The sequence below is a fragment of the Heterocephalus glaber genome, unplaced genomic scaffold (assembly GCF_053883595.1).
Source record: "Heterocephalus glaber isolate CG9 unplaced genomic scaffold, H.glaber_assembly_v1.0 deba00001761, whole genome shotgun sequence".
NCBI lineage: Eukaryota > Metazoa > Chordata > Mammalia > Rodentia > Bathyergidae > Heterocephalus > Heterocephalus glaber.
Window position 1 is genome coordinate 2,883,778 of NW_028258458.1, and position 26,189 is coordinate 2,909,966.

At 58.6% G+C, this 26,189-nt stretch overlaps 2 protein-coding genes across 6 annotated transcripts; both read right to left on the reverse strand.

The window, feature by feature from the left end:
• On the reverse strand, window positions 1-2,067 carry Gdf15 (growth differentiation factor 15). Its single transcript, XM_004873348.3, has 2 exons — window positions 1,826-2,067; window positions 1-923 (listed from the first exon to the last, which is right to left on the reverse strand). The coding sequence occupies exons 1-2, from the start codon at window positions 2,034-2,036 to the stop codon at window positions 289-291; spliced, it is 846 nt and encodes a 281-aa protein (XP_004873405.3). The 5' UTR covers window positions 2,037-2,067; the 3' UTR covers window positions 1-288.
• A 10,979-nt stretch (window positions 2,068-13,046) lies between these two features.
• Pgpep1 (pyroglutamyl-peptidase I) lies at window positions 13,047-25,817 on the reverse strand. 5 transcript variants are annotated; one of them, XM_087201991.1, is made up of 6 exons: window positions 25,697-25,817; window positions 23,633-23,685; window positions 17,343-17,459; window positions 14,640-14,872; window positions 13,728-13,943; window positions 13,047-13,641 (listed from the first exon to the last, which is right to left on the reverse strand). In XM_087201991.1, the coding sequence occupies exons 1-5, from the start codon at window positions 25,728-25,730 to the stop codon at window positions 13,751-13,753; spliced, it is 630 nt and encodes a 209-aa protein (XP_087058117.1). In that variant the 5' UTR covers window positions 25,731-25,817; the 3' UTR covers window positions 13,047-13,641; window positions 13,728-13,750. The 5 variants fall into 5 exon arrangements, with proteins under 5 accessions (XP_087058117.1, XP_004873403.1, XP_021106813.1 ...); XM_004873346.4 differs by having other exon boundaries at window positions 13,047-13,943; XM_021251154.2 differs by lacking the exon at window positions 25,697-25,817 and adding an exon at window positions 24,558-25,383 and having other exon boundaries at window positions 13,047-13,943.
• Window positions 25,818-26,189: the final 372 nt, after the last annotated feature.

The following is a 26,189-nucleotide window of genomic DNA, read 5'->3' on the forward strand; positions in this document are numbered from 1 at the left end:
TCCTGGACTCCACGGGAGCCCTTTGCACGTCACTTTTATTACTAGAGTTTTAAATAAATACATTTGCCATGGAATCAGTCCCCAGGCAGGTAACCCCAATAAATTAACAATAAATACGGACTAAAACAAACAAACAAACCCAAAACGGACTTATAAATAGTTGTCATGGTGGGATGAGGAGTGAAGAGGAGGAGCCGAGAACTCGGCCCCGCCCTCAGTGGGCGGGGACGACGGAGGGCACGCCCACAGACGCGGGCGAGCTGTCGCTCTTGGACAGTGGGCACCTGCTCATGCGCAGTGGCAGCTTTTGGCGACAAGGTCGTCGTAGGTGTGCAGCGTGATGCCACTCTCCGTCTTCTGCATGAGGACGACCAGGTCGTAGGTGGAGGGCACGCAGCAGGGCGCGGGCACCAAGTCCGGCCTCAGGCCGTGCAGACGCGCTTTGACCTGCGCGTGCGTGTTGGCAGAGCGATACAGGCTGGGGCACTCTCCCACGCACATGCCCACGTGCAGCTCGCGCGGTGACAGCACCCAGTCGGTCCAGCCCAGGTCTTGCAGTGACGCGCGCACCGTGTGCAGGCGGCAGCAGCGCCCGGGCCCCAGAGGGCAGTCGTCCTTGGTGCGCATGCGCGCGTTGCGGCGCCCTCTGGCGGCGCGAGTCCGCAGGTGCAGCTCCAGCTGGGGCGGCGCGGGGAGCGGCGCCAGCCACAGGTCGGACGGCGGCGACAGGCGCAGGAGCAGTGTGGGTCCCCGGGGTCCACGGCGCAGCTGGCGCAGCAAGGGCTGCGTCACGTCCCAGGGCTCGGGTGCCGCCGAGGACAGTCGGAGCAGGGCGCGGTGCACGCGGTAGGCGCCAGGGACGCCCGGAGGCAGCGACGCCCTGGGGATGCGCAGGTGCAGGCTACCGTCGGGCCTGGGCTGCACTGTGGGAGAGACGGGGACGAGGGTCACCGAGGCCGCTGTGCCGCTGCCACCCGCAGGCTAAGCCCCATCGCACCCCAGGACCTTTGCACGGCCCCTTTCGTCCGCCCAGAGCGCCCTCCCGGGCCCCCCTGCGGGCACAGGGGCCACCGTGTCATCTCACACGTGGCCTCCTTGGCCCAGTAGGTGCGTGATGAACACGTGAAGGAGTGCATGTGTGCCCAGTATTTAGGGTGTGGGACTCAGACCCCGGCTCTGCTTCCTCTGGAAATTGAAAAAAAAATTGTTTTTTTCTTTTTGGCTTTGTTTTGTTTGAGACCAGTTTGTGCTATGTCGCCCTGGCTGGCCTAGAACTCCTGGGTCCAAGCGAGCCTCCTGACTCAGCCTCCGGAGTAACCCGGGCGGCATGCGCGCTCCCCTGTGCAGGCCGGGGGTGCAGCCGCAGCCCGGGCCTCAACTCTGCACTCAAAGTTTTCAAGAAAAGAAAAGTTCGGGCCCCAGGGCCCTGCAGAGGCGCCGCCCGCGCCCGCGAAGCACCTGCGGCGCCTCGGGTCTTGATGCGCGGTTGCATCAGCCTGGGAACCCGCCCCAGGCCCCGCCCTCTGCGCCCTCCTCGGTCCGCCGCCAGGGTCCCTGAGCTCACTCCGGCTTCCCGAGGTCCCGGGCGCTGTGCACCCTCGGGGGGAGCCGGCATCTCGGCCCGGCCTCCCCATCCGCGCCGCAAGACCCTTTGCAGCAGCTACGTGGTCCCAACCGGGTCCTCGCACACAAAATCCCTGCTGCTCCGGGAGGTCCAGGAGAGGAGCAGGGCGCTTCTGTCCTCTGCCCTGTGGGGAAACTGAGGCTCCGGGAGGGTTAGAAGAGGAGCCCCGGGGAAGTGATGGGGACCCGGGGCGGCACTCACGTTCAGGGGCGAGCGTGTGGACCGCAGGCGCGGGGCTGAGCTCGGCGTTCAAGGCTTCTGCGCTCCGGTTCGCGCGCAGCCGGGCCAGCAGGTCCTCGAAGCGTCTCCGCAGCTCCTGGGACGTGTGGACCCCAGGGTCCGGATCCGGATCTGGGTCCGCGGGAAGCTTCTTGGCCTGGGGCAGGGCGCCCCCAGGCGGCGGCTGGGACATCGCCGCGAGCAGCAGCACTGTGAGCCCCGGGCCCAGCATGTTTGTGGCCGCCGCTTGCCGGCCGCGCCTTTATGGACCCGGACTTCGCCCGCCCCGCCCCGCAGACTCTGGTGACCACGGGGCCAGGGGGCGGGACCCGGGGCTTGACGAGAGGGGGGTACCGGACACCGGAGACCCCCCCGCCGGCGTCCGCTGGGAGCGTGGCTTTGTCTCCGAGGAGCGCGGGACAGGTGGCCCCTGCCCCCGGACTGGCCGCTCCTCTCTGGCAGGGACCAAAGACTGAGATGTTGAAAAAGCACAGAATGCGGGAAAAAAAGGACAAGAAAGAACCGGAAGGGGCAAGTTTGGGCAAGCCCTGACCTGCCCAGGAAAAGAGGGGCTGAGGCTTCCTCTACAGAACCGGTTAGATGAGGGGTAAAAGGCAGGACAGGCCTTTAGTGGTCCACTGGGCATTGCAGTGACTAGGAACTCCTACTCATGCTTCAAAACCCTACTCAGAAAGCCTCTTCTTCAGAAACCTGTGACATTGCCCTTGCAGGCTGAGCAAGGGATATCACTCCCCATCTCTCCCTCAGGCCTGGAGCTCACCTCCCAGCACTAGCAGTGTCTGCTTGCCTCTTTCTCCCCAAGCCTTGGATGGAAAGCACTTGGCTTCCGCAGAGGGGTACAGGGTGACCCTGCTGCGGAGACCTACACATGTGCCCCATTGCAGCAGGGAGACCTGCTCTCCGGTGCCAACATGGACCCAGGTTCAAATCCCAGCGCGGGCTCTCTGTGTGCCCTGGGCAGGTGCCTCACCCTCCCGGTGCCACAGAGCAAAGGCCCTGGTGTGGAGCAGGTGACTGGGCCCTCTCCTCGCCCGCAAGGACACAGAGGGTGACAAATGTCAACCGCTTAGTCTGCTTTCTGGGGTCCCAGGTTCGGGGTCTCTAAGTTGCTCTGGCCTCGAACCCGAGACCCTCCTGCCTCAGCCTCCCTGGTAACCTTTCTGCGACTCTCAGGTCCTGAGACCCCCCGCAGGGCCCTGCGGTTGGAAGGGCTGCGACGGCGTGGGGAAGGGCGCCCCCTGGGGGCCGCCGCGGAATCCTCTCCAGAGTGGCGCCGGGACCGTTTTGGGCGCGCCTGCCCCAGGCCGGGTCCCCTCTGTGGTCCTGCAGAAAGTGGAGCACACCTGTGATCTCGGCTACTCCGGAGGCTGAGGCAGGAGCATAGCCAAGTCCAGGCCAGCCTGGGCAACTTAGCCAAGCCCCTGGTTCCAGACACTGATTTTCAGAGGGCTGGGAGGTGGCTCAGTGGCACAGTGCCCCAGGTTCAGTCCCCAGACCCCAGCAAGAGAAACAGACTGAAGAAGGAGAGAAACAAAAGACACGGAGAGGAAGGGGCCCCACGCGCGACCGAACCCTCACCAGGAGACTGGTGGGGTCCCTTCCCCAGCACCAGCCCTGGCCACCTCCACCCCGGTCAGCCCAGCGTCTGTCCCAAGGGCTTCGGCAGCAGACCTGCGTGCCATCGGGTGTGCAGTAGGTGCTCGATAAATGCACCGCTCACGTGGCCACGTGAAGCACAGCCTTCCCGGGAGGGAGGGACCAGGCCCCGGCAGGGCTCAGGGGGTCTCGGGGTGCACAGGGGCGGGGTCTCCCCGACAGCATCCCCATCACCTCCTTGGGCCTGGGAGGCCACTGAGAGGCTCTTCCTCACAGTCCCCACCGGGGGCCCCATGGGGCAGGCGCAGTGGTCGCCACCGTGACCCGAATTCCGTGGCAGCCACACGGCGAGGGGGCAGGGCCACACTTCCGTGTGTTCCAGGACAGTTCCGTGCCCCACGGAGGATTCTGTCCCGTGACCCCTGGAACCCTGGAAGCCCCTAATTTGCCTCCTGCCTCTGGGTTTGGCTGGGCTGGATGCTTCCTATCAATGAGGTCACACGCCATCCACCTTCTGCTTCTTTTTTTTTTTTTTTTTTCAGTAATAGGGACCAAACCCAGGCCCTTTGCACTGTTACATCCCCAGCCTTTTTTATTTCTAATTTTGGGACAGTGTCCTGCTAAGTCACTAAGTGGCCCAGGTTGGACTCGAACCCAAGATCCTCCTGCCTCAGCCTCCCCAATAGCTGGGATCACAGGTGTGTGGCATAGTGCCCAGCTGCTCCCTTCTTTTTCATTGCTTTATAGTAGTCCACCAGCTGTGCTCACAGTGGGGCCGGCGGCCTGGATGGGCATCTGTCCCTTTAAGGGTGGTTAACTTTATTCATGGAATTTCCCTGAGGTGACCAGGGAGCCCACCCCCACGGGTCTCCTGGTGCAGGGACGCACGCAAGGTTTCCACTTCACCAAACCCTGGAATGGCACATCTGCAGCCGATGAGCTCATGGCTCCCGGGGCGGGCAGCGGGAGTGGGTGAGCTGCGGGCGGGCAGCCAGGGGTGACCTCAGCAGCCACCGCGGTCCCCAGGGCTGCAGTAGGGCAGAGGTGACCTCAAGGGCCACCTGCACCCAGCTGCTCCCCAGGTCCCCGGGCCCCCGGCCAGGAGAGAGGGACTGGCTTTCCAGTTCCCGCAGCCTCAGCTCAGCAAACATGGCCCTGGCAGGAGACCTGAGAGCAGCCAGAGGCTTTTTTGTTGTTTTCCGGTATTGGCCTTGAGCTGGGATTGAACCTGGGACCTCACATGGAACCTCCATCCTCAGCCCTTTTTATTTTTTGAGACAAGGTAGCCCAGATTGGGCTCAAAACTTGTGATCCTCCTGCCTTAGCCTCCTGAGGAGCTGGGCTGACAGGCATGAGAGCCAGGCCACAGGGAACATTTTCAGGAGCACGGGCCAGAGGTCCTTGGGATACAGTCTTCCTGCAGCTGCTGCGGTGGACTCATTACCTGCACACCACAGAGGGAAACCGAGGCAGGGACGGGTCGTGGCTGGGTCACATGGCCAGGAGCCAGGGCGCAGGTGGACCCCACTGGCCTTGTACAGGCACAGTGTGAGCTCCCTGTGTGCCATGGGGGAGCCATGGCTCGGACAGGACCTGGGTTCAAATCCCGACCCCACCGGTCCTGGCTTGCGCCCTCAGTGCCCGGTTCCGAGGCCTGCGGTTCTTCCACTCTGCACGCCCAGGGGAAGAGCCCAAAAGGAGCAGGCAGGGCTGGGTGCGCAGGGCTCCTGCTCCCCACAGGACTGCGCCCCGCCAGGGACTGCTCCTTAAGCAACGCCAGTTTAGGGCGGGGGATTTAGCTCAGTGGTTTCGCCGCCTGCTGCGCAAGTGCAAGGACCAGAGTTCAATCCCCGGTACCAAAAAATAAAAAAAATGACCAAAAAAAAAGCAACGCCAGTTTACGCGTTTATTTATTTACTTGGTTTTATTGTGTGAAAAGCACCATTTCCCCCTTACAAAAGGGCAATTCGGGGCGCTCAGCCCACCCTCGGGTGGCTCGGCACTCTGCCCGCGTCCCGACCCCGCCTGGCAGCCTGTTCACCCTAGGTGCCCACAGACCCGCCTGCCTCGGCCTCTGCAGGGCCCCTTCCTGGCCGCACCTGGGTGGTTAGGGGGCGGAGATTTGATGAGAGCCACCTGTTTCGGTTCCCTCAGGCACGGGCTGGGGGAGGAAACTGCTGAATCATAAGGTCACCCTGCTCACTCTGGCGTGCAGCCCGGGCCACAGCAGCAGCTTTTCCTGCCGCTCTTCTTCCGCAGTAGGAAGATGTGTCAGGTAGACGCACGGGTAAGGACCATGAGATACCAGCCACTCGAGAGGCGCCCAGCTCAAAAAGAGCCACTTTGTTTTCAGTTTCGTTTTTTGAGACAGTGTCTCACTGAGTGGCCCAGGCTGACCTCAAATTCATGGAAGTTCTCCTGCCTCAGCCTCCCAAGAGCTACACTGACCGGCGTGCAAACTGGGCACAGCCAACAGTTTTGCTTAAGTAGGTTCTAACACTTCTAGGGTGACCACCGGGAAATACCTATCTAATCAAGGGATCTGGGGAAAGGCTGATTTCAGCTCAGGGGCATGGAGGTGGGTTCCCACAGGTCCTTTTAAGGCCACGCCCCATGACATCACTTCCGTTTTAGACCCCGCCCCCCTGTGAGTCTCACTCCTCCTAGAGCCCCACGCTGGAGACCAGGCTTCGACCTGGGAGCCTTTGGGAACATTTAAGATTCACAGTGTAGGGGCCGGGGATTTAGCTCAGTGGTTTCGCTACCTGCTACGCAAGCGCAAGGACCCGAGTTCGATGCCTGGTACCAAAAAAAAAAAAAAGATTCACAGTGTAACAGACAGGCAATGTTTGAAAACACTGCAGTGGCTGGGCATGGTGGCACAGGCCTGTGACCCCAGCACCCAGGAGACTGAGGCAGGAGGGTTGCCATGAATTCAAGGTCAGCCTGGGCTGTATAGTCAGTTCAAGGCCAGCCTTAGCTACATGGTGAGACCCTGTCACAAAAATCCAAGAAATAGGGGCTAGGGATTTAGCTCAGTGGTTCCGACGCCTGCTTCGCAAGCCCAAGGACCTGAGTTCCATCCCCGGTACCAAAACAAACAAACAAACAAAAATCCGAGAAATAATCTTCTTAAAAGAAGGCAAGAGTGAATGAGGAAAGCCTGAGGAAAACCTCCAGCACTGTGGGAGGCTGAGACAGGAGGGTCTCGGGCAACTTCAGGGAGACCCTATTTCAAAATAAACAGTAAAAAAGGCTAGGGGGCCTTTAGCCCCCTAGATTTAGCTCAGTGGTTCCACCGCCTGCCTCATAAGCTCAAGGTCCTGAGTTCGATCCCAGGTACAAAAAAAAAAAAAAAAGGGGGCTAGGAACATAGCTCAGTGTGAGGGCCCTGGTTCAATTGCAGCACCAGGGGGAGTCTGGGGATTCAGAAATACACATGCGTCTTCAGGGAAAGGAAGACCGAGGAGCCACGGAGCAGCCACTGTGGCCGTCCCCAGTTCCACGGGTCAGGTGTGCAGGGAACCCTCATCACAGGCGTGGGGCCACACACCTGGCATCCTGGCACCCAGAGGCTGAGGCAGGAGGACTGCAGCGAGCTTGAGGCTGGCTTGGGCTACATAGGGTGACCTTGTCTCAAAAAAACTGAGAGAAAAAAGGAGAAATTATATGGAAAACTGGAAAACACGAGACCAGTGATGCAGCATACCAGGCTCTCAGGAGGTGGGCATGGCTGAGCCCAGGCAAAATTGCAGCTGTCTACGCCTCTGAAACTTAACCTTACACCTCACGGGAACAGAAAAAGCAGGGGGGACTATATTTAGAGCCCGCAGAAGGAGGCAATAACAAGATTAGAGCCGAGATTAAACAGGGGGCTGGGAAAATGAGCGGCCTTCACTGGAACCTGGAATTGCTTCTTTGCCAAGATAACAAACTTGATCAGCCCATAGCTCTCATGGCAAAGGAAAAAGAGAGGTGACACACAGCTAAAGTTAGAAAGAAAAGTGAATGAGTCAGGTGTGGCGGTGCACACCTGTAATTGCAGCTACTCAGGAGGCTGAAGTAGAAGGATCACAAGTTCAAGGCCAGCCTGGGAAATTTAGAAAGACTCAGCCTCAAACAAAAAACAAACAAAAAAACCCCGCCAGATGTAGTGCCACATGCCTGTTGGAAAAGAAATGCAAATTTAAAAATGCAAACGCGGCCTAGGGGTGTAGTTTAGTGGCGCAGCGCCTGCCTAGCAAGTGTGAGGCCCTGAGTTTGACTGCCAGCACACAAAAATGCAAACAGCAGCTCTCTTGCAATCTACTTCTTTTTGCCTGCAGATCCACCCCCTGTCTTTTCCACGGCTGTATAGTACTCCCTGGTGTGACCACATGCTAATATGTCTCTGGGCTCTGGCTCCCCATGAAGAGACTCACTCAGGTTTCCTCAGCTTCACATCCAGAGTGAAATGCCCAGACTACAGGGCCCTCCCTCGCTCAACTGCACAAAATGTTCCCACTGCTCTTTGTTGTGGTGGGCCTGCTTCCCAACCCAGTTCTGGTACTCAGGACTGACTGACTCTTGACTCTGGAGGCCTGCCTCGGGGTGAGGTGGGGTCTCAGGCTGGTTTCTATCCTGCAGTGACTTAGGCTGGGCTTTCTGTACTTTTGGTTTGTTTGAGACAAGGTCTCACAACATAGTTGAGGCTGGCCTTGAACTCACAGTGATCCTCCTGCCTCAGCCTCCGGAGCGCTGGGACGACAGGTGTGCAGAAAATGACACCTGGCTCTGTACTTATTTACCCACGTGCTTCTATGGGGCTGAAGGAGCCCGGGGCCTCGGGAGCCCTGTTGTCTGCAGGGCCCAGCCCCCTGCTCAATGGCTGGCTTGTGCCACATGGAGGGACAGCATGTCCCCAGCACAGGGTCACCCACACCGGCCCCCAGGCTTCTCTGCAGCTGCACATGTGCCCCTGACGTCCTGTGGAGCCTCCTGGTGCCCCATGGAAAATGCACAGTCCCCGCCCACCCTGCCGGTGTACCCTCGGTGTCCTCTGATCACTGGGCCCACGCATCGTGACCCCCACTGCAGCTCGGGGACCCAGCTCCGTGCGGAGCAGGAGGCCCCGTGTTCCTGGTTGCCAAGTCGCTAAACTGCCCAGGCTGTGTGAACTCGTGATCCTCCTGGTTCAGCCTCCCAGAGTGCAGCGATGACAGGCATGTGGCCCGCCGAGCCAGGCTTCACCTTCCCGGGAGGGCCGTTAGGTAGGAGAAGGAGCAGCCTGGCCTGCGCGGGCTCTTCCCTTTCTGGCCAGGGCCTGAGCCCGGAGCTGGACATGGGCGGTGGCGGCCTCCGTGACTCAGCCCGGGGGCTGCGGGGCCGGAAGTGGTGAGCTCAGCCCCTGGGACCGGCTGTCTGGCTTCCTGGCCGCGGGGACCCCCAAGGCCACCCGAGCCCGGCAGGAAGCTGGTCAGCTGAGGCCCTCCTGACCGGAAGCCGAGCGGCCTCCCCGCCCCCGCATCTCGTGACTGCCCTGCATCGCTCTGTGGGGCTGCAACAGCGCTGTTAGGAGGGGCCTGCTGGATGCCAGGCCCGCGGGACTGAGCCGTGCAGGCCCCTGGGGTCGGCTCTGTCTCCTGTGGGGAAACAGGCCTCCTGTCTAAACCAGAGCGTGCAGAAGGGAAAACACCAGGAAGACTGGAGGCTGCCTCTCCTGTCTCTCTTTCTCTCTCTCCCCACCCTGTCCCTGAACATGTCTAGGCAGGTCTCAGACCCATCTCATAAATGCCTGGGGTCACCAGTGCCAGAGGAAAGAGCCTGAAGGTCAGAGGAAGAGAGGGCAGGGACTCATTTGCCCCCTTCACGTTAGCCAGACTCCTCACACTGGAGTTTCCAGGATGACCTTGGTATCTCCTTCCAACCCTGGGGTTTTGAAGCATAGGTAGGAGTTCTCCACATTTAGTTGCAGAGCTGGGGGTGGCTCTTCCTGGGAGAAGAGGGCATGGGGAAAAGTGAGACTGGCTGGGGTTAACAGAAAGGAGGGATGGGGTTCCTGTGCCCACTGGGGGGGCCCTGTTTTCTTCTGGGGTCCAAGGGGAGCCATGGAGGGTGTTAGAGACCCTGGGCTCTGGGACCTACATCTCTGAGTGAGGTTGGAAGCTCCCGTCTGCACCGAGGAAAACATATTTTTTTCTTTTCTTTTGACACAGGGTCTTACTAAGTAACCTGGGCTGACTTTGAACTCTCAGAGATCCTCCTGCCTCAGCCTCCTAAGTGCTGGGATCACAGGTGTGCGCCACCATGCTCGGCATGAGGGAACAGCACTGAATGGGGCCAAACACAGCCTCCCAAGGGGCCCCTGGCCAGGGCCACACTGTCCCCAGGACCCTCCCGTCCTCACCCAGTGTCTCCCAGCATAGTGGTCACTGATTGCTTTCCTTACCCCTGCTGTGATTTGGGACACACCTGCCACCTCCCAGCACCGTGCTGGCCCAGGAGACACAAGGCCACCCGCCACTCCTTGTGGCCTTCGTGAAAATAGTCGGTTACTCCCCAGAGTCCTGTGATGGCTGGCGCAGAGGGCTGTTGGGGGCAGAGGAGGTACCTGGACATGGCGGGGGGTTGGGGAGAAGAGAACAGCAGTTTGTGGACGGAAGTTCTCCAAGAAGCTGCATTGATCGGAAAGAGCCCATGGTGCCGACCTGGCCGTGTTGTATGGGGCCGAACACTGTGAGCACTGGGCCATGCGCGGAATGTCAGCAGGCCTGTGGTCCCGGCACTCCTAAGAATGCGCTTGGATAACGTGTGAGCCCCACAGAGGTGGGCACCCTTGTTGCTTGGCTTTGTGGAGAGCCCTTAGAGCCTGGGAAGCGCTCACCTGCGACTCTGGTCCTGTGACCCAACCCCCCGTCCCTGCTGGAATGAGACAGGGTTAGCAGCTCAGAATAAACCGCTTTCCTGTTTCCTTTAAGCCCACCTTCTTTTTTTTCTCGGTACTGGGGACTGAACCCAGAGCCTTCGAACTGAGGCAGGGTCTCGATAAGTCACTAAGATGCCCAGGCTGGGTTCCAACTTGAGACCCTCCTGCCTCAGCCTCCTAGAGTGCTGGGATCACAGGCGTGTGCCACTGTGCTGGGCCTCAGGGTCCTTATTTTACGTGGACGAATTACTGATCCAGCAACAGCCGTGCGCCAGGCTCCACAGCAAGGGCTGCAAAGGTACATCTCACTCAATTCCCACAGAGCCCCTAAGACAGGGAAGCCGAGGCTGGTGGAGGCAAAGTGAGGCCTCTGCCCTCTGGGGCTGCTCAGGGCTCTGGGTGGCTTTCTGAAGAGCCCATCCAGGGGTTCCCACTGCGTGGCGAGACACAGGAGAGAGCGGAAGGGCCGGGACTCCACCGGAAACCTCCAGTGGCCCCCGACTGTGCCTGTGCCTGCCCATACCTCCCCACAGTGCCCACCAACATGCGCCGCCTCGGGCGCGTCACGATGCAGAGCACTGCCGGCCGCAGCCTGCACCCTGGTCGTACCCACACTCCAGAGGCTGAGGCAGGAGGATCGCAAGTTCAGGGCCAGCCTGGGCAACACAGTGAGACCCTGTCTCAAAATAAAAATTGTAAAAAGGGTTGGGGAGCAGCTCGCTGAGTTTCGGAGCACATGTGCGGCTCTGGGCTCCCTCCCCAGGGGCCCCAAACCAACAAGAAAAGAGAGGTGTTCCCTCCAGCTAGGTAGAAAGACAAAGCCCTTTGCTGCTGCCCTACGGCTCAGGGCAGAGGCTGGGGAGGCACAGCAGATAGGGCTTTGTCCCCGCCATCCCCCAAGAGACTTCTGGGCTCAGACACTGCACCCAAGGGGCGGGGAGGTCAAAGGCCACCCAGCTCCTCCTCCACCCCAGGGCAGTGAGGTGCAGAGGCAGGGACACCAGCTGTCCTGGCTTCTAGCCACAAACCTCACACACAAAGGCATCCTGGAGCCAGGCACGGTGGCGCACGCCCATGGTCCTGGCACTCGGGAGGCTGAGGCAGGAGGACCACAAGTTCAGGCCCAGCCTGGGCAACTGAGTGACTTAGTGAGACCCTGACTCAACATCAAAAATAAAAAAGGGCTGGGGTGCAGCTCAGTGTGGAGGCCCTGGGTTCTATCCCCTGCACCCCTTAAACTACACAGGACAAGTGCTGGGCCTCCGTTCCTCGCTGAACTACTGCATAGGATGCTTCCATCCAAGTCCTGACTGACGTCCTGCCAGCCGCTGCTCTGCTGTCCTCGGGGACCTGGCCGTCCCCACCCTGCCTGCAGCTGCTTGGCCAGAAGGCACCAAGCTGCCGCCAGCATCAGCCTCCTCCGCCTGGCTCCTCTCAGGCCACAGGCCTGGCCCCCCACTTGTCCGCATGCCTCGTGGGGCGGGGCTCTGCTTTCCCGCCTGCCCCGAGTCTCCAGGGACAGAGGGCGGTGAGGCAGGGGACTTGGTGAGCTGCTCCTCTCTTCCCACACCCGCCCGTCTGAGGCCAAGATGGACGGACGGACGGACGGAGGTGGATGTGCTCGGAGAAGGTGGTGGGTTTGCCAAGAGGTGAGCACAGAAATCAAAGAAAGGAAAGGAGAAAATAAAAAGCCTGCGGGTGCAAGGGGCTCGTTCAGGGGGCGCGGGGCTGGATAGAGATGAGCGGCAGAGGAGGCGCTCGCCCTGGCCAGTGATGGGCCAGGGTCCCAGCACAGCGGTGACAGGAGGGACGTGGATGATGCAGGGGTCCCGGCTCCTCCCTCCGTGCCCTCGGCCTGCCCAGACCGGACCGTGGGGCAGAGCCCCGAGCCTGACGCCTCCTCCCATCCTGAGGTGCCCGCAGCCCGGGAGCCGCAGCGGCAGAGCTGACAGCGACATCTCCTGCTCTCGTTCTCAGGAGAGGAGCTGGGGGTGGGGACCCGGGGGACCACTCCGGCCGGGGGCTGGCTACTCAAGGACGGTGCCCCTCAACGGGTCACCCTGACACCGCCAGAAAAGCCCGGGCCCAGGAAACAGCCTCCCCAGGGCCGCCGGCCGGGACCCCACAGTCCTGCAGCAGCAGGAGGTACCCGGGGTGGCAGGAGGGGCAACCGCCGCAGCTGTTGCCAGAGAAGGCGAGTGACACGCAGGGGTCAAGGGAAAAGTGCTCCCCCCAACAGGCTGAGGCGGCCTGGGCGCGCTCCCCGAGGCCTTGCTGCCGTGACCCGGGCTCCCGGATGGGTGTCAAGGCCCAGCTGCCCCACCTGTCCCGAGCGATGACATCACCCCGTCCCGTGCCTGCTGAGTTCAAAGTCGGCAGGAAGAGAGATAAACCTTGACTCCCTCCCCGGTCTTGGGCAGGCACCAAAAGCCATCCCCAAACATGCTGGGTCAGGTTGGCTCCACATCCTCCTCCCGCCCACCCGGACGCCAGGCCCGGACTAGCTGTGACCCTGGAGAGTTTCGGAGAGTTTCAGAGGGTCACAGGCAGACCAGATCTGCCTCCCCCCGGGGCTGACCCTGGGGACCACCACTCAGGGCAAGGGGGTCCCTGTCCCAGCTCCAAAACAAAGATGTAGAGTCTGAGGTTCGGTTTTGGGGGCAGAAGGCAAAAGAGGCCACATCGTAGGAAAAAGACACTTTTGTTGTTGGCTAAAGCCAATGTTTTAACCAAAGGGAATATAAATTACTGTGTTCCAGAAATAGCACTATTGCTTTGAGAGAGGAAAAACAAAGGAGAAAGGGAAAAGAAAAGCAAAGCCAAAGAGCCAGGTGTGGTGGCACACACCTCTAGTCCCAGCACTTGGGAGGCTGAGGCAGGAGGATCACTGTGAGTTTGAGGCCAGCCTGGGTTCTGAGACTCTCAAAACACAACCAAAAAACAAAACAAAGAGAGAAAAAATGGAAAGGAAAGGGAAAACCAGCCATATCCAGAAGCTGGCCCCATCTGAGGCTGTCCCTCTTTGGGGACATGTTTTAGGGACCAGGTTCTTGATGCAACGTTCAAATCAGAGCAGTCAGGGACAGAGCGACTCTGGGGCTCTTTCACCAGCAAACTTGAAAAAGCAGATTCTGGGTGCCCCCGGTTGTGGCACCACCGGGCAGACCTGTGCCAATCCAGGCCTGCTGGCCTCCTGGCTGCAGCAGCTGCCGTCCCCGCAGACACTGGGAAACGGGAAAGTCTTCGGCCACTTCCTTCATGTCAGCCAGTGCGTTTGCTGAGGAGGAGGAGGAGGTGGAAAGTCGGATCCGCAGCGGCGGGCTTGTCCTCCCCACCGGGCTTGGGGCAGGGGTCCCCACAGACCAGGTCACGGTGGCCTGAGGGCCTCAGTGTTCGTGGCAACAGCTGATTTGGCCGTCCGACTGCTCCAGGACGTCCAGCATCTCCTCAATGATGGCCCGCAGCGCCCTGCCCAGCTGGTCTGCGTTGTAGGGCTTGCCCAGCGGGGGCACGTGGACGAAAGCCGAGCGCCCGTGGCTCTGGTACAGAGAGGTATAGTAGGTGAAGTCACAGAGGTACCTGGGCCATGGGATAGAGCAGGAGAGAGCACAAGGTGCGTCAGAGACTCGCTGTGTGGCACCCATTATGGTTTGGATCTTAAATGTCCCCCAAAAGTAGGTTGAAGGCTTGGTCCTCTGGCAGGGGCGCTATTGGGAGGAAGTGGAGCCTTAGCAGGCAGAAGTAATGTCAGGGGGCGTGGCCTTGGAGAGGATATAAGGTCCTGGCCTGCTTCTCTCTTGCCTTTAGTCGGCCATGATGAGAGCAGTGTTGTTCCACCTTGACGCTCCTGCTGACATGCTCCACCTTGCAGCAGGCCCAAAAGCATGGGGGCAACTAATAGTGGACTGGGACTCGGAAACATGAGCCGCAGTCTAGCTTTCTTTTTTTTTTTATTGTGTTGAGACAAGGTCTTGCTGTGCAGTCCAAGCTAAACCTTGAACTCACTATGTAGCCCAGGCTGGCCTTGAACTCGCAGCGGTCCTCCTGCCTCAGCCTCTCAAGTGCTGGGCAAGAGTTGGCATACTAAACTAGGGAACATGGTGTGTGTCTGTAATCCCAGAAAGCTACAGCCACAGAAAGCTGACACAGATACCAACTGGTCATACACTTGGCCCCCAAAGGCTGACAGCATGCATGGTCTGGCTGCAACACCACACTTGGCAGGTGGAGGGAAAACCTGCTCACGCCCACCCCACAGGGCTCACCATACCCTACCTGCCAGCATCCTGCGAGATGGTCACTGACACATCCAGCCCCAGGGTGGTGACCCTCTTGCAGACGGCATCCATGTCGATGATGGAGTCAATGCTTTCTGGCCCGTCCTCCACACAGCACTGGGAGCCAGGGCAGAAGCGGCAGTTGTCCAGTCCCTTGTAGCCCTTGTTGTGCCCACATTTCTCCAGTGTGACCGTGGTTGCCATGCCTGATACCCCAACATGCACCACCAGCTGCAGACCGATAGGGAGGGCTTAGCAGAGCCTGGCTGTGGGACTGTGGGTGCTCCCAGGCCACGGAGAGAGCAGCATCTTCACTGGGCTTTGCCTGGGGTTATGGTTTCTGGCCTCTTGCTGCTGGAGCAGACCCTGCAGTCACTCTTGCAGAAAGGTTTGCCAAGCAAAACAGACAAAGGTGTGAAGCAAGAAGCTTTGTTTGCAATTACAAGAGAACACTGGAGACAGTTTAGCCATTCAGGGTGGGGTGTGGTGGTTAAGCAAATAAGCAACTAGGTAGCGGTTAAAATGCCCAAGGCAGCTTAGAGGGAATGATCTTTAAGAGGTACACATGGTGATCGAAATATACTGTGAATGTTTAAATTTTTTAAAAAGCTATTACAGTAAAGACATATTGTCATGAATCCCCTCTAAATCCTCCCTTTTGCTTCAACGTTTATCCAGTCACCCTGGCCACTTTCTGAAGCAGTTCCGGGAGTTGTGAGACCTTTTGTGAGACCTTACAAGGCACAATAAAAAAAATATGGTGAATGCTCCTACCATGTGCCATCTCACGGAAGGGCAGGTTCACAAGAACATGACGCTGTCCTCATTTGCTTTGTTCACCAGACCTGGGCCAGGTGACTTCTGGCTTTTCCCCAAAGTCAAAATGACCACGAACTTAAACATTTGATCCATTCAGGATGCTGAGGCAGCCAGGACAGTGTGGCTAAAGACACTCAACAAAAGAGTACTGCAGAGTGGCTGCAGGAAGTGGCCAGGATGACAGGGTGAGTGTGTGTGAAGCAGTGGGAACCATTCTGAGGGGGATTCATGGCCATGTGTCTTTTATTGTAATCGATTTAAAAAAATGTTTTAACCATTTGCCATTTAAAAAAATCACACCCTCTACAGCCAAGTACAAAACTCCAAGTATAACTTTCAGGGATCTAGCCTAAAATTTACCAAATATGTCAGAAAGACAGTCACTTCAGTGTCATTAAGTGATACTCAAAACAAAACAGCAATTAAAAGCCCAAAACAAATATGTGTGGCCCATAACTAAACAATGGCTATGCTAATTATAAACAATTATGTATTCTGAAAATAATGTGGCCTTTCTGGGGGTTTTTTGGTACTGGGGATCGAACTCGGGACGTTGCACTTTCGAGGCAGGTGGTGGAACCACTGAGCTAAATCCCCAGCCCCTGAAAATAATGTTTTTACTTATTTAGTTAGTTTTGGTTTTTTGAGACAGGGTCTCACTATGGAGTTCAGGCTGGCCTTGAACTCACCCAGATCCTCCTGCCTCAGCCTCCCGAGTGCTGGGATCACAGGTGTGGACCGCCATGCCTGGCTAAAATAGTGTTTTGTTTTGTTTTGTTTGGCACCAGGGATCGAACTCAGGACCTTGTGCTCACCAGGCAGGTGCTGTGCTGCTGAGGTAGATCCCCAGCCCTAAGATAATGTTTTTAAATGTAATTTTGAAAGTAATTTTAATGACTTAGGTGATTAAATCCTCATGACATAATATTTTTTAAAAGCAGGATTCCAAATTGAATAGCTTAACTTCCATTTCTTTCTTGTGTGTGCTTTCACACCAAGGGCACACCATAAATAACCATGTGAAGATTTAGAATTTAGGCTGGGCCAGACATGGTGCTTCACACCTGTCATCCCAGCATTCAGGGGGCTGAGGCAGGAGGATTGCCCTGGACTACACAGTGAATTCAAGGCCAGCCTGGACTATATACGGAGACCCTGTTTCCAAAAAGTTAGATTAAATTAAATTAAGTTTGGGTCAGAGGTTGGGCTGTGGCTCTAGCACTTAAGTCAGGAGCTCTGGTGTTTATAAAATGATGTAATCGTCTGGTGACCTCTCTTGGATCGGATCCTGTCCTTATGCAACATGTGACTGGAACGCATGTTATTTTTTTAACTGCAGGATTACAGTGAAGGGAAATCATAGCCACGGAGCCAGGGCCCCTCTGAAAGGCATAGTGACTCTGGCCGGGCTGGAGAAGCCAGCTCCTTAGAACCAAGTCTCCTGGCTGGGGTGCAGCTCAGCGGCAGCACGGTGTGGGCCAGCACAGGTGGGGGCCCTGGGCTCCAGCCCAACACCAGAAAAGAATGGAAGCGGGGTGTGGTGGCCCAGGCCTGTAATCCTGACACTCGCACTCCGGAGGCTGAGACCAGCCTGGGCTACATGGTGAGTTCAAGACCAACCCGTACTGCACAGCCAGACCCTGTTTCAAGAAACCAAAACAAAACAAAAGGAGAGGAAAGAAAAGAAAATCAGCTGGGCATGGCAATGCAGGTCTGTGATCCCAGCACGAGAGAGGCTGAGGCAGGAGGATCTCAAGCTCAAGCCTAGGCAACTCAGTGACGTAGTGAGACCTTGTCTCAGAATAAAATAAAGCGAGGCTGGGCTCGGGGCTCAGGGTGAAGGCCCGGGCCGCCCCAGTGGCGCAGAGAGAGACCCACTCACCTGTGGACTGTGCTTCTCCCAGAGGGCGGGGATGAGCCTCTGCACGGTCTGGTACTCCACCGGGATCTCGTACACGTGCAGATCCACGCGGTCCCCCAGCCCCAGCTTCTCCAGCTCCTGGGGTGGGCAGAGGGCGGCATGGTGCTGGGTCCCCACCTACCCAGGCCAGCAGGGCTGCCTGCCACCCGCCCCGAAGCCACCTAGGTGCCCGCCCTGCCTGGGTGACCCTGGGTAGAACATTTAACCTGTCAGCTTCCTCTGTTTCCCATCGGTAAAAAGGAATAATGAAGAACTTAGCTCCCAGGAGAGGTGGCACGGACCGAGGGGGCCAGTTAACACTGCGAGTTCCGAGCCCCGCCTGGCCTGTTGTAAGTGTTCTGGTGGTGGTGGCTGCCATTACTGCCCAGGCTGGGCTTGACCTCACAGCCATCTCCCTGCCTCAGCCTACTGAGTGCTGGAATGACAGGCGTGTGCCACCACATCTGGCTTGGTAAGAATTATTTTTAGGCATGGTGCCTGGTTTAAACATACACCTAACTCTTCAGGGAGCTTCCAACAATATCAGAGGTGAAGGGATTTAAGAATCTCACGGAGGTGGGCTGGGGATTTAGCTCAGTGCTTCTGGCGCCTGCCTCGAAAGTGCAAGGTCCTGAGTTCGATCCCTGATACCCCCCCAAAAAAACCAGAATCTCACGGAGGTGGGCAAGGTACCACAGCAAGTGCTGTAATCCCAGCACTAAAGAGGCTGAAGCAGGAGGATCTCTATGAGTTTGTGGCCAGCCTGACCTACATAGTGAGTTCAAGGCCAGCCTAAACTACATGGTGAGATCCTGTCTCAAAATAAACATGAGGCCGGGGATTTAGTTCAGCGACACTGTGCCTGCCTTGCAAGCGCAAGGTCCCGAGTTCAATCCCTGGTACTGCAAAAATAAATAAATAAAATAAAGAAAGAAGTAGCCCCTTGGCTGGGTGCAGCGCCACACCTCTGAAATCCAGGAGCCTGGGGCAGGAGGCTCTCAAGTTCAAGCTCAGCCCGTGCATGTCCGTGACTTAGTGGGATTCTGTCTCAAATCAAAATGTGAAAAGGGCTGGGATGCAGCTTGGTGGTGAGCGCCTGCCTAGCATGTGCAGAGCCCGGGGTTCCATCCCCACCTCTGGAAAACCAAACAGACAAATAAATAAGGAGATGGGACCTTCAGGTGCTGATTCAGATGCTGCTTGGGCCCTGATGTCTCCTCGGTTCCCAAAAATGGGGCACCTCCCGAAGCCACTGTGCACAGATCCCCTCCCATTTCCTGCCTCCCACCCTGTGACGCCAATGGGGCCCTGGGGACTTTGCCAACACCAGATGTGGCCTGTGGACCCTAGGCTAGGACTGGCCGCCGAGACCAGCACCTGTGTAGCACACCTCGTGTTATAAGCAAGAGGAACTGGGCTAAGACCTTTCTCTCTCAAAGACAAAGCACAGCGGGCCAGGGATGTAGCTCAGTGAAACAGTGCGTGCCTGGGAAGCAGGAGGTCCCGAGTTCGATCCCTGGTATTCCCCCCTCCAAAAAAGACAAATTACGCTGTGTGTGGTGGCGCATGCCTGTCATTCTAGCACTCAGGATGCTGAGGCAAGAGGATCAGTACCAGCTCCAGGCCACCCTGAATTGCACAGTGAGTTCAAATCCAGCTTGGACTGCATAGCAAGACCCTGTCTCAAAACATACAAACAGACAAATCAAAGGACACAGAACCCACAGGCAGTAAGAAAACAATATGGGGAGGAAGCTGAGCATGGTGGTGCATGCATGTAGTCCCTCCTACTTGGGAGGCAGAGGCAGGAGGATCGCCTAAGCCTGGGAGTTAAGGCCTGCCTGGGTGACCTAGTGAGAGCCCATCTTGCGGGGGAGAAAATGGGGCTGAGGGGACAGCTCAGGGGTAAAGCACCTGCCTTGCATGGGTGAGGCCCCGGGCTCCTCTCCTAGCAAGCACCACACAGAAGAACTGAAAAAAGATAAACTGGACTTTACCAAAACTAAAAGAATTGAACGTGACGTTTTTCCAGGTGTTCCATGGCCAGACTGCGCCACCTTCTGGACAAAGAGGGAACAGGCGAGGGAGCAAAGAGCAAGAAGCTGGCTGGACGCTCGTCCATGGTCCGTGAGCCAAGTCAGTGTTCCACCAAGTCACAAAGCAGAGCAGCAGCACCCAGCCCCGCTCCGCTCCGACGACCTGCGTCAGCCTTGGCCCTCGGGAGATCCGAGGAACGTCTCGAGTCCCCTGGGGCAGGGGCTGCTTCTTAATACCAGGCTGGAAACCTGGACGTAAGGACAGCAAGGGCTGGGTGTGGTGGCGCACTGCTGTAACCCCGGCACGCGGGAGGCTGAGGCAGGAGGATCCCGTGTTCGAGCCCAGCCCGGGCACCTGGATCTCCGAATAAAAATAAAAAGGGCTGGGGGTGCAGCTCAGTGTTAAGGCCCTGGGCTCCATCCCTAGTGCTGGGGTAGGAAACAGCAAACAGGGAAGACTCACCGGGCAGAGGAGAGGCTGGCAGTCTGCAGGGGGACTCAGTCACAAAGCATCTCCATCAGACACTTTATTTTCCTGCTAAACTGCCCAGGCTGAGGTGGAACTGTGGATCCTCCTGCCTCAGCTTCCCCTCCAGCAGGTGTTAGAAAAGGACTGCACAGCAGCTTTACCAATCGTGCGAGCCGTGGGACATGAAGGAAGACAGGGGCTGTGCAGGTGACAGGGCTGAAGACAAGGGGCACAGGAGGGCTGGGGCCTGCAATGTGCTCTTGCTATCAAAGGCACTTGCTGGGCAATTAGCAAACCCTGAGTAAGGGCTGCAGGTTACAGGGCCCCGAGGGTGTTCAGGATGTCAGATTGTGCTCAGTGTTGAATCAGTTTTAGGAAATATGCAGCACATTACTTAGGGGACAGGGGCGGCTCTTCTGCAGTTCACCCTCATTTTCTCTCAGGCAGAGAAAAACTATCTGCAGACACAGACAGATGTAGTAAGTATTAACATCTAGAGGCGGCTGTGGTAGCACACGCCTGAATCCCGGCACTCGGGAGGGTGAGGCAGGAGGATCACCGTGAGGTCGAGGCCACCCTGGGCTACACAGTGAGTGCAAGGACAGCCTGGGCTACATAGCAAGAGTCTGTCTCAAAAAAAAAAAATTAAAAGAAAAAAAGTCTTAGGACTCTGGGAGGCTGAGGCAGGAGGATGGCAAGTTTGAGCTCAGCCAGGGAAACTTAGCAACTTAGTGAGATCCTGTCTCAAAATTTAAAAATCAAAACAGGGTTAGGGGTGCAGCTCAGTCCAAAGGCCCTGGTTTCAATCCCCCAGTAACAATAAAATTAAATAAAAAGGGCCGGCGTGTGGCTTAGTGGTAGAGCACTCCTGGGGTCCATTCCTAGTATCAAAAAACAAACCAAACCAAACAAAAGAAAGAAAGCGAAAAAGGAGCCACCTCCACGTGTTCAGAGCTTCCGCCGGGGCCTTGCCCCCAGCCCCTTGAGTCAGTGTAGTGCCACTGGCTCCGCAGGAGGAGGCAGTGGGGAGGCAGAGGCAGCACATGCGCCCAGCTGCCACCTCGAAGCCTTCTCGGGCCGCCAAGCAGCTCTGCCCTGCAGACCCTCCGCCACCCATCTCTGGGCCTCGGCGCCAGCGCTGCCTGCCTGCTCAGGGCTCGGCATGCCATGTGTCCATGTCCACGTGGGCCAGGAGGAGCTGGTGTTCTGATCCAGTCACAGAGGGAATGACCTTATAAATTCATCTATATTTTTGAGGCGGGGGTCTCACTCGGGAGCCCAGGCTGGCCTCACACTCCAGGCGATCCTCCTGCCTCAGCCTCCTGAGGGCTGGGATGACAGGTGTGCACCCCCACATCTGGTTTTGTGTCCATTTTTATAAGGGTCAGAAAGCCCAGGTGGAGCCGTGAGGAGTCGGTGGGTGTCATGCAGCCCCTTGGTTTGCCCCAGCTTCAGGGGAGGGGCGACCTTGGGGAGGGGCTCTGCGCAGCTCAGGTCCCGCCCCTTGGCTGCCTGCACGCGAGCCCCACAGGGCCGCCCGAGCCCCAGCGCAGCGGCCCCACCCGGCTACCTGACCAGACCCGTGCACGCGGCTGACCGACTCCCTTGACCTCACAACAAAGGCCCTCTTTGTCCGCCCGTAATATCCTTAGCAGGTCTGTCTAGACGGGCTGTGGGCAGTTGTCCCGGATGACATGGCCGAGGCCCAGGGCCCCTTGTCTTCGGCACCCACCGGGGCCAGGCCACGCCCCAGGACCTGGGGCCACGGACACGGGGGAAGCCGGGGGGGGGGGGGACGGACAGAAGGGCACTCCTGCTCTGCCACCCCACAACACTACCTCCCCAGTGTGGGGACCAGTTCTCCCAGGGCGGAGGAAGGGAAATCAGGAGAGAGAGACGAAAAGGCGGAGGACACAGAGCAAGATGAGGTGGCGCACGCCTGCCGTCCCAGCTACTCAGGAGGCTGAGGCAGGAGGCCTGTTTGTTGGAGCCCAGCCTGCTGGGCTACTTAGTGACTTCGCAAGGCGTGGTCTCAAGACAAAAAAATAAAAGGGCTGGGGCGCAGCTCAGTAGCTCAGTGTGAGTGAGGGTCCCGTGTCCCGCCCCCCCCCCCCATGCCACTATCACCAAAGCAAGGGCTGGCTGGGGTGGAGAGGACTCGATCCCAGCCTGGTCCCCAGTGCAGGAGCCAGGGTCAGAGAGAGGGGGCGGCCAGTGACCGAGGGAAGTGGGCTCCTCACTGGGGGTGGCCTGGGCTGAAAGTGTCCTCAGCTGGCACCTAGGGTGGAGGTGACAGACACCCCATGACCGCTTCCGAGTGACACCAAGAACACGTATGTGCCCAGGTGTGTTTTCTGGAGGGGCGGATGTGTAGGCTGAGTACGAGGCCAGCCTGGGCTACACAGAGACCCTGTCTCCACTAACCAAAACAAAAAAACAGGAACTTCTTGGATTATACAGCCAAGAGAGCACTCAGCATGTATCTTTGGACTCTGGAGTGTTTTGTTTTTAAAGGGAAACGATCGGATCTGAGCAGCTGAGCATCTTTTCACCCCAGACCCAGGCAGGACTCTTCCTGTGCCACCACTGTCAGGAAAGAGTAGGAACTGGAGCTGAGGGGCACTGGGTGGATAAAAAGCCGCCAGCCTCTGCCGGCCACAGCCCCGGCCCCAAAGCTCTGAGGATTTCCAAAGATTGTTTAATTGATTTTTTCTCCTATTTACATGCAGATGCAGCGTCTGGGGCCCAGGAATTCAGACACTCTGCTTTGTGTCCCTGAGCCCCGTGAAGGCTCCTGTCTGAAACTCCACAAAGCCGGACACAGGAGTCTGCAGAGACACGCTGTTTCTTTTTGTCTGCGCCTCGGGCCGGGCAGGGACAGGGTCCCATCTGCGGGTCCCCATCCGGCCTTCCACTGCTGCCGAAGAAGACACCGACGGACTGGAAAACCAGGGGCGGGGCACTGAGGCCTGGGGTGGGAGGGTCACATAATGGGGTCCGGCTCGGGTCTCCCAGCAAATGCAGGAGGCTGGGCGGGGAGCAGGGACACTTTAAATCAGCCAGCCAATGGGCCAGATTAATAGCGTTTGACTGCAGCCATTGCCAAGCTGATTTTATAAAAGGAGAAACATTTCTGCCTCTCTGTTCATTGTTCCCCAGGCTTCTTCCCCCACCCACCCTGTGCCCATATGGTAAGAAACTGGGAAGATCCCATAGGCAGAGGACACCAGAAAGCCACTCCCTTCCCCCCGCGGTTAGTATGCAGGGGTTTCCTCCCCTGGTGACTGTGAGGTGACAGCAAGGGTCACTGTGGGCCCTCGTACAAGGTTAAAGACACCCCACTCCAAGAATAACCTGTAAGTGGCCAGGGGTGCTGGCAGATGCACTCGAGAGGCTGAGGCAGGAGGATCGCAGCAAGTTTGAGGCCAGCCTGGGCTCCACAGTGAGACCTGTCTCCAACTTCCCTCCCTCCCGCCAAAGAATGACCTGTAATCACCACTCAGGGATGGCCGGGGAGTTCAGGAGTGCCAAGCCCCCAAAACAAACTCAGCAACATGCCTGGTGCCGCTACAGTCTGATGTCTGGAGATTTGAGTATTTCTTTTGTTTTGTTTTGTACCAGGGATCGATCTCAGGTCCTTCCGCTTGCAAGGCAGGTGGTGGAACCACTGAGCTAATCCCCAGCCCCAAGATTTGAGTATTTCAAAGGGGTGCCACTTAGGGCCAGCAGGGGCCCTGCCCTGGGCTGACTCCCCACGTGTGAGTTACCTGGACTGCGATCCAGCTGGCATTCACGGTGTGCTCCCCAAAAGGGCCGAACCCTGAAAACAGCGAAGCGACATGTCACCCACCAAGTGCCCCTGACAGACTGTCCCAGGCCAGTGCTGTCCCCACCTGGAGCAGAAGCAGCAAGGAGCTCCTGGGGGTGGCCGGCACTTGCGACAACGCTGGGGTCTGGTCCTGAATCCAGGCCCACCCAGGGGCCCCTGAAGCCCCCAACCTCCTTTCAAACCAGGCCCAGGAGCCCTTCCTTCCATGACCTCAGGGCCAGCAGCCTCCTCTGGATCCCCCCAAGCTGGCCTCTTCCTTTCTCAATTTCTTTTTGGTTTGGTTTTGGTTCTGGTTTTGGGTTTTTGGGTTTTTTTTTTTGGTACTGGGGATCGAACTCGGGTCCTTGCGCTTGCGCAGCAGGTGGCGAAACCACTGAGCTAAATCCCCGGCCCTGATTTTGGTTTTTGAGACACGGTCTTACTACATAGTCCAGGCTGCCCTCAAACTCAGTATGGAGCCCAGTCTGGCCTGGAATGCATGGCGACCCTCCTGCCTCAGCCTCCAGAGAAATGGGATGACAAGCATGCACCACCAGACCTGGCCTCTTCATTGCTCAGTTTCTTACAGCCACCTTGACACAACTTATAATTTCTTTTTTTAGATACTGGGGAATGAACCCAGGGCCCTTGCACTGTGCTACATCCCAGGACCTTTTTATTTTTTTTTACTTTGAGACAGGGTCTCAGTAAGTCATGAAGTTTGGGCTGGGCTGGAACTTATGATCCCCCTGCCTCAGCCTTCCAGAGCGCTAGGATTATGGGCAAGTGCCACCATGCCAGGCAAACTCCCTGTAATCACCTCATCACTGTCTCGGTAGGGCCTGTCCCCTTGGTCCCCACTGGACACACAGACACTGAATCACCTCGGTGAGGAATGGCCCACGGGCTGCTGAGGCTCAGGTCCCTGAAACTCAGACAGCCACCCTTGGAGCACTGTGGCACTCAGCCTCAGGCATCCCCTTGCCGGGCAGTGTTTCCTGGCCGTGTGCAGCACTGGGACCAGAAGCCACAGAGAGATGAGGCAGGTAGCCAAGGTCTGGACGCAAGAAGCTAGAAGAGCCGCCAGCTCGACCCTTGTGGGAGGTTATCCAGGCTGAAATACAGACATCTCCGAGGGTGGTGCTGCACGCCTGTCATCCCTGCTACTCAGGAGGCTGAGTCAGGAGCATTGCATGTGTGAGGCCAGCCTGGGCAGCTTAGAGAGACCTTGTCCCAGAATGAAAAATAAAAGGAGGTGGGCAGTAGCTTGGTGAGCAGGAGCCTTGCCTGCCCTAGGGGGTTCCACTCCCCAGTACTGTGGGATAAATGAAGTACCACAAATAAGCCGCCGGAAAGGGGGTCCATTCTGGGTTGAGAAGCCCACTTAGTCGGAGTTGTAGAAGGGACACGGCTCGGGGCCAGCAAGGAGGGCCACTCACAAACTGTCCTCTCTGGAAGGTGCGGGAGGCCCGGGCTCCTCCCCTGCACACCGGCTCGGTGGGGGCCCCCGGTCGGGGATCCCAGCGGCCCAGCCCAGCCTTCGGGCGCAGGCACCTGTTGGGCCGCTCCTTGGCCCAGGGACTGCAGGTGACACCGAGGCCTGCGGAAGTTGGCCAAGTCCCGGAGGCGGTGGCGCACGGACAGCTCCTCGAAAGTCTGGCCGGGACGGGGACCCCGCGGGGCGCAGCCCCAGGGGCGGGAGGCTCGGGCACAGGGCGGGCTCCGGGCCAGCGCCTCCTCCGCTATCGGCCTTTGTCCCCCGGGGCCAGGGCTGGGCCGGGGCAGAGCAGTCCGGCCGGCGGGCGGGTGGCGCCCGAGTTTCCCGTCCCCCCCGGGCAGGAGGGGCGCGGGGCCTGCGCGCGCGGGGCCACCGCGGGCCACCCGGGCCGGGGACACTTTCCGGTCGCTGCGCTCCCGAGGGCGATGACAACTCCTTGACCTGGGACCGCGTCCAGCCCCAGACCCCTCCGCCCCCGGGGCGGCCCGACCTGCCCCGGCCCGCCCCGGCCCCGCCGCCGCATACCGGTCACCACCACCGCCTTCCGGGGCTGCTCCATGACGGGATCGCTGCGTCTCCGGCCCGCGGGCGAGGGGACTGGCGCGTCCGCTGCCGCCTCCTGGGCTCCGGGCCGCCCCGCCCCTGCCCCGCCCCTTCCCTTCCCGGCCCCGCCCCCGGCCAGGCTCTGGGCTCGAGCGTCCGAATCCCCGCCCGAAGCCACTCGGGCCCCGCCCAGACCCCTCGGCTCAGTTCCCTCCCGGCCCCGCCCCTACTCCAGGCCCTAACCCCGGCCTGTCCTTCAGGCACAATCCGATCCCACCAGGCAAGGCCCCGCCCCAACCCACCCGGACCCCGCCCCCTCCCGGGCCTTCAGTGTGCGCCCGAGGGTTTAGGCCCGCCCCCTGGTCCCGGCCGGGTGGTCTGTGTGCACGCGCTCTGCCCCGCCCCGCCCCTGCCCCCGGGAGCATGCGCGCGCTCGGCTCCTCCCGGGCACCGACACCGACCAGGCGTTCAGCGT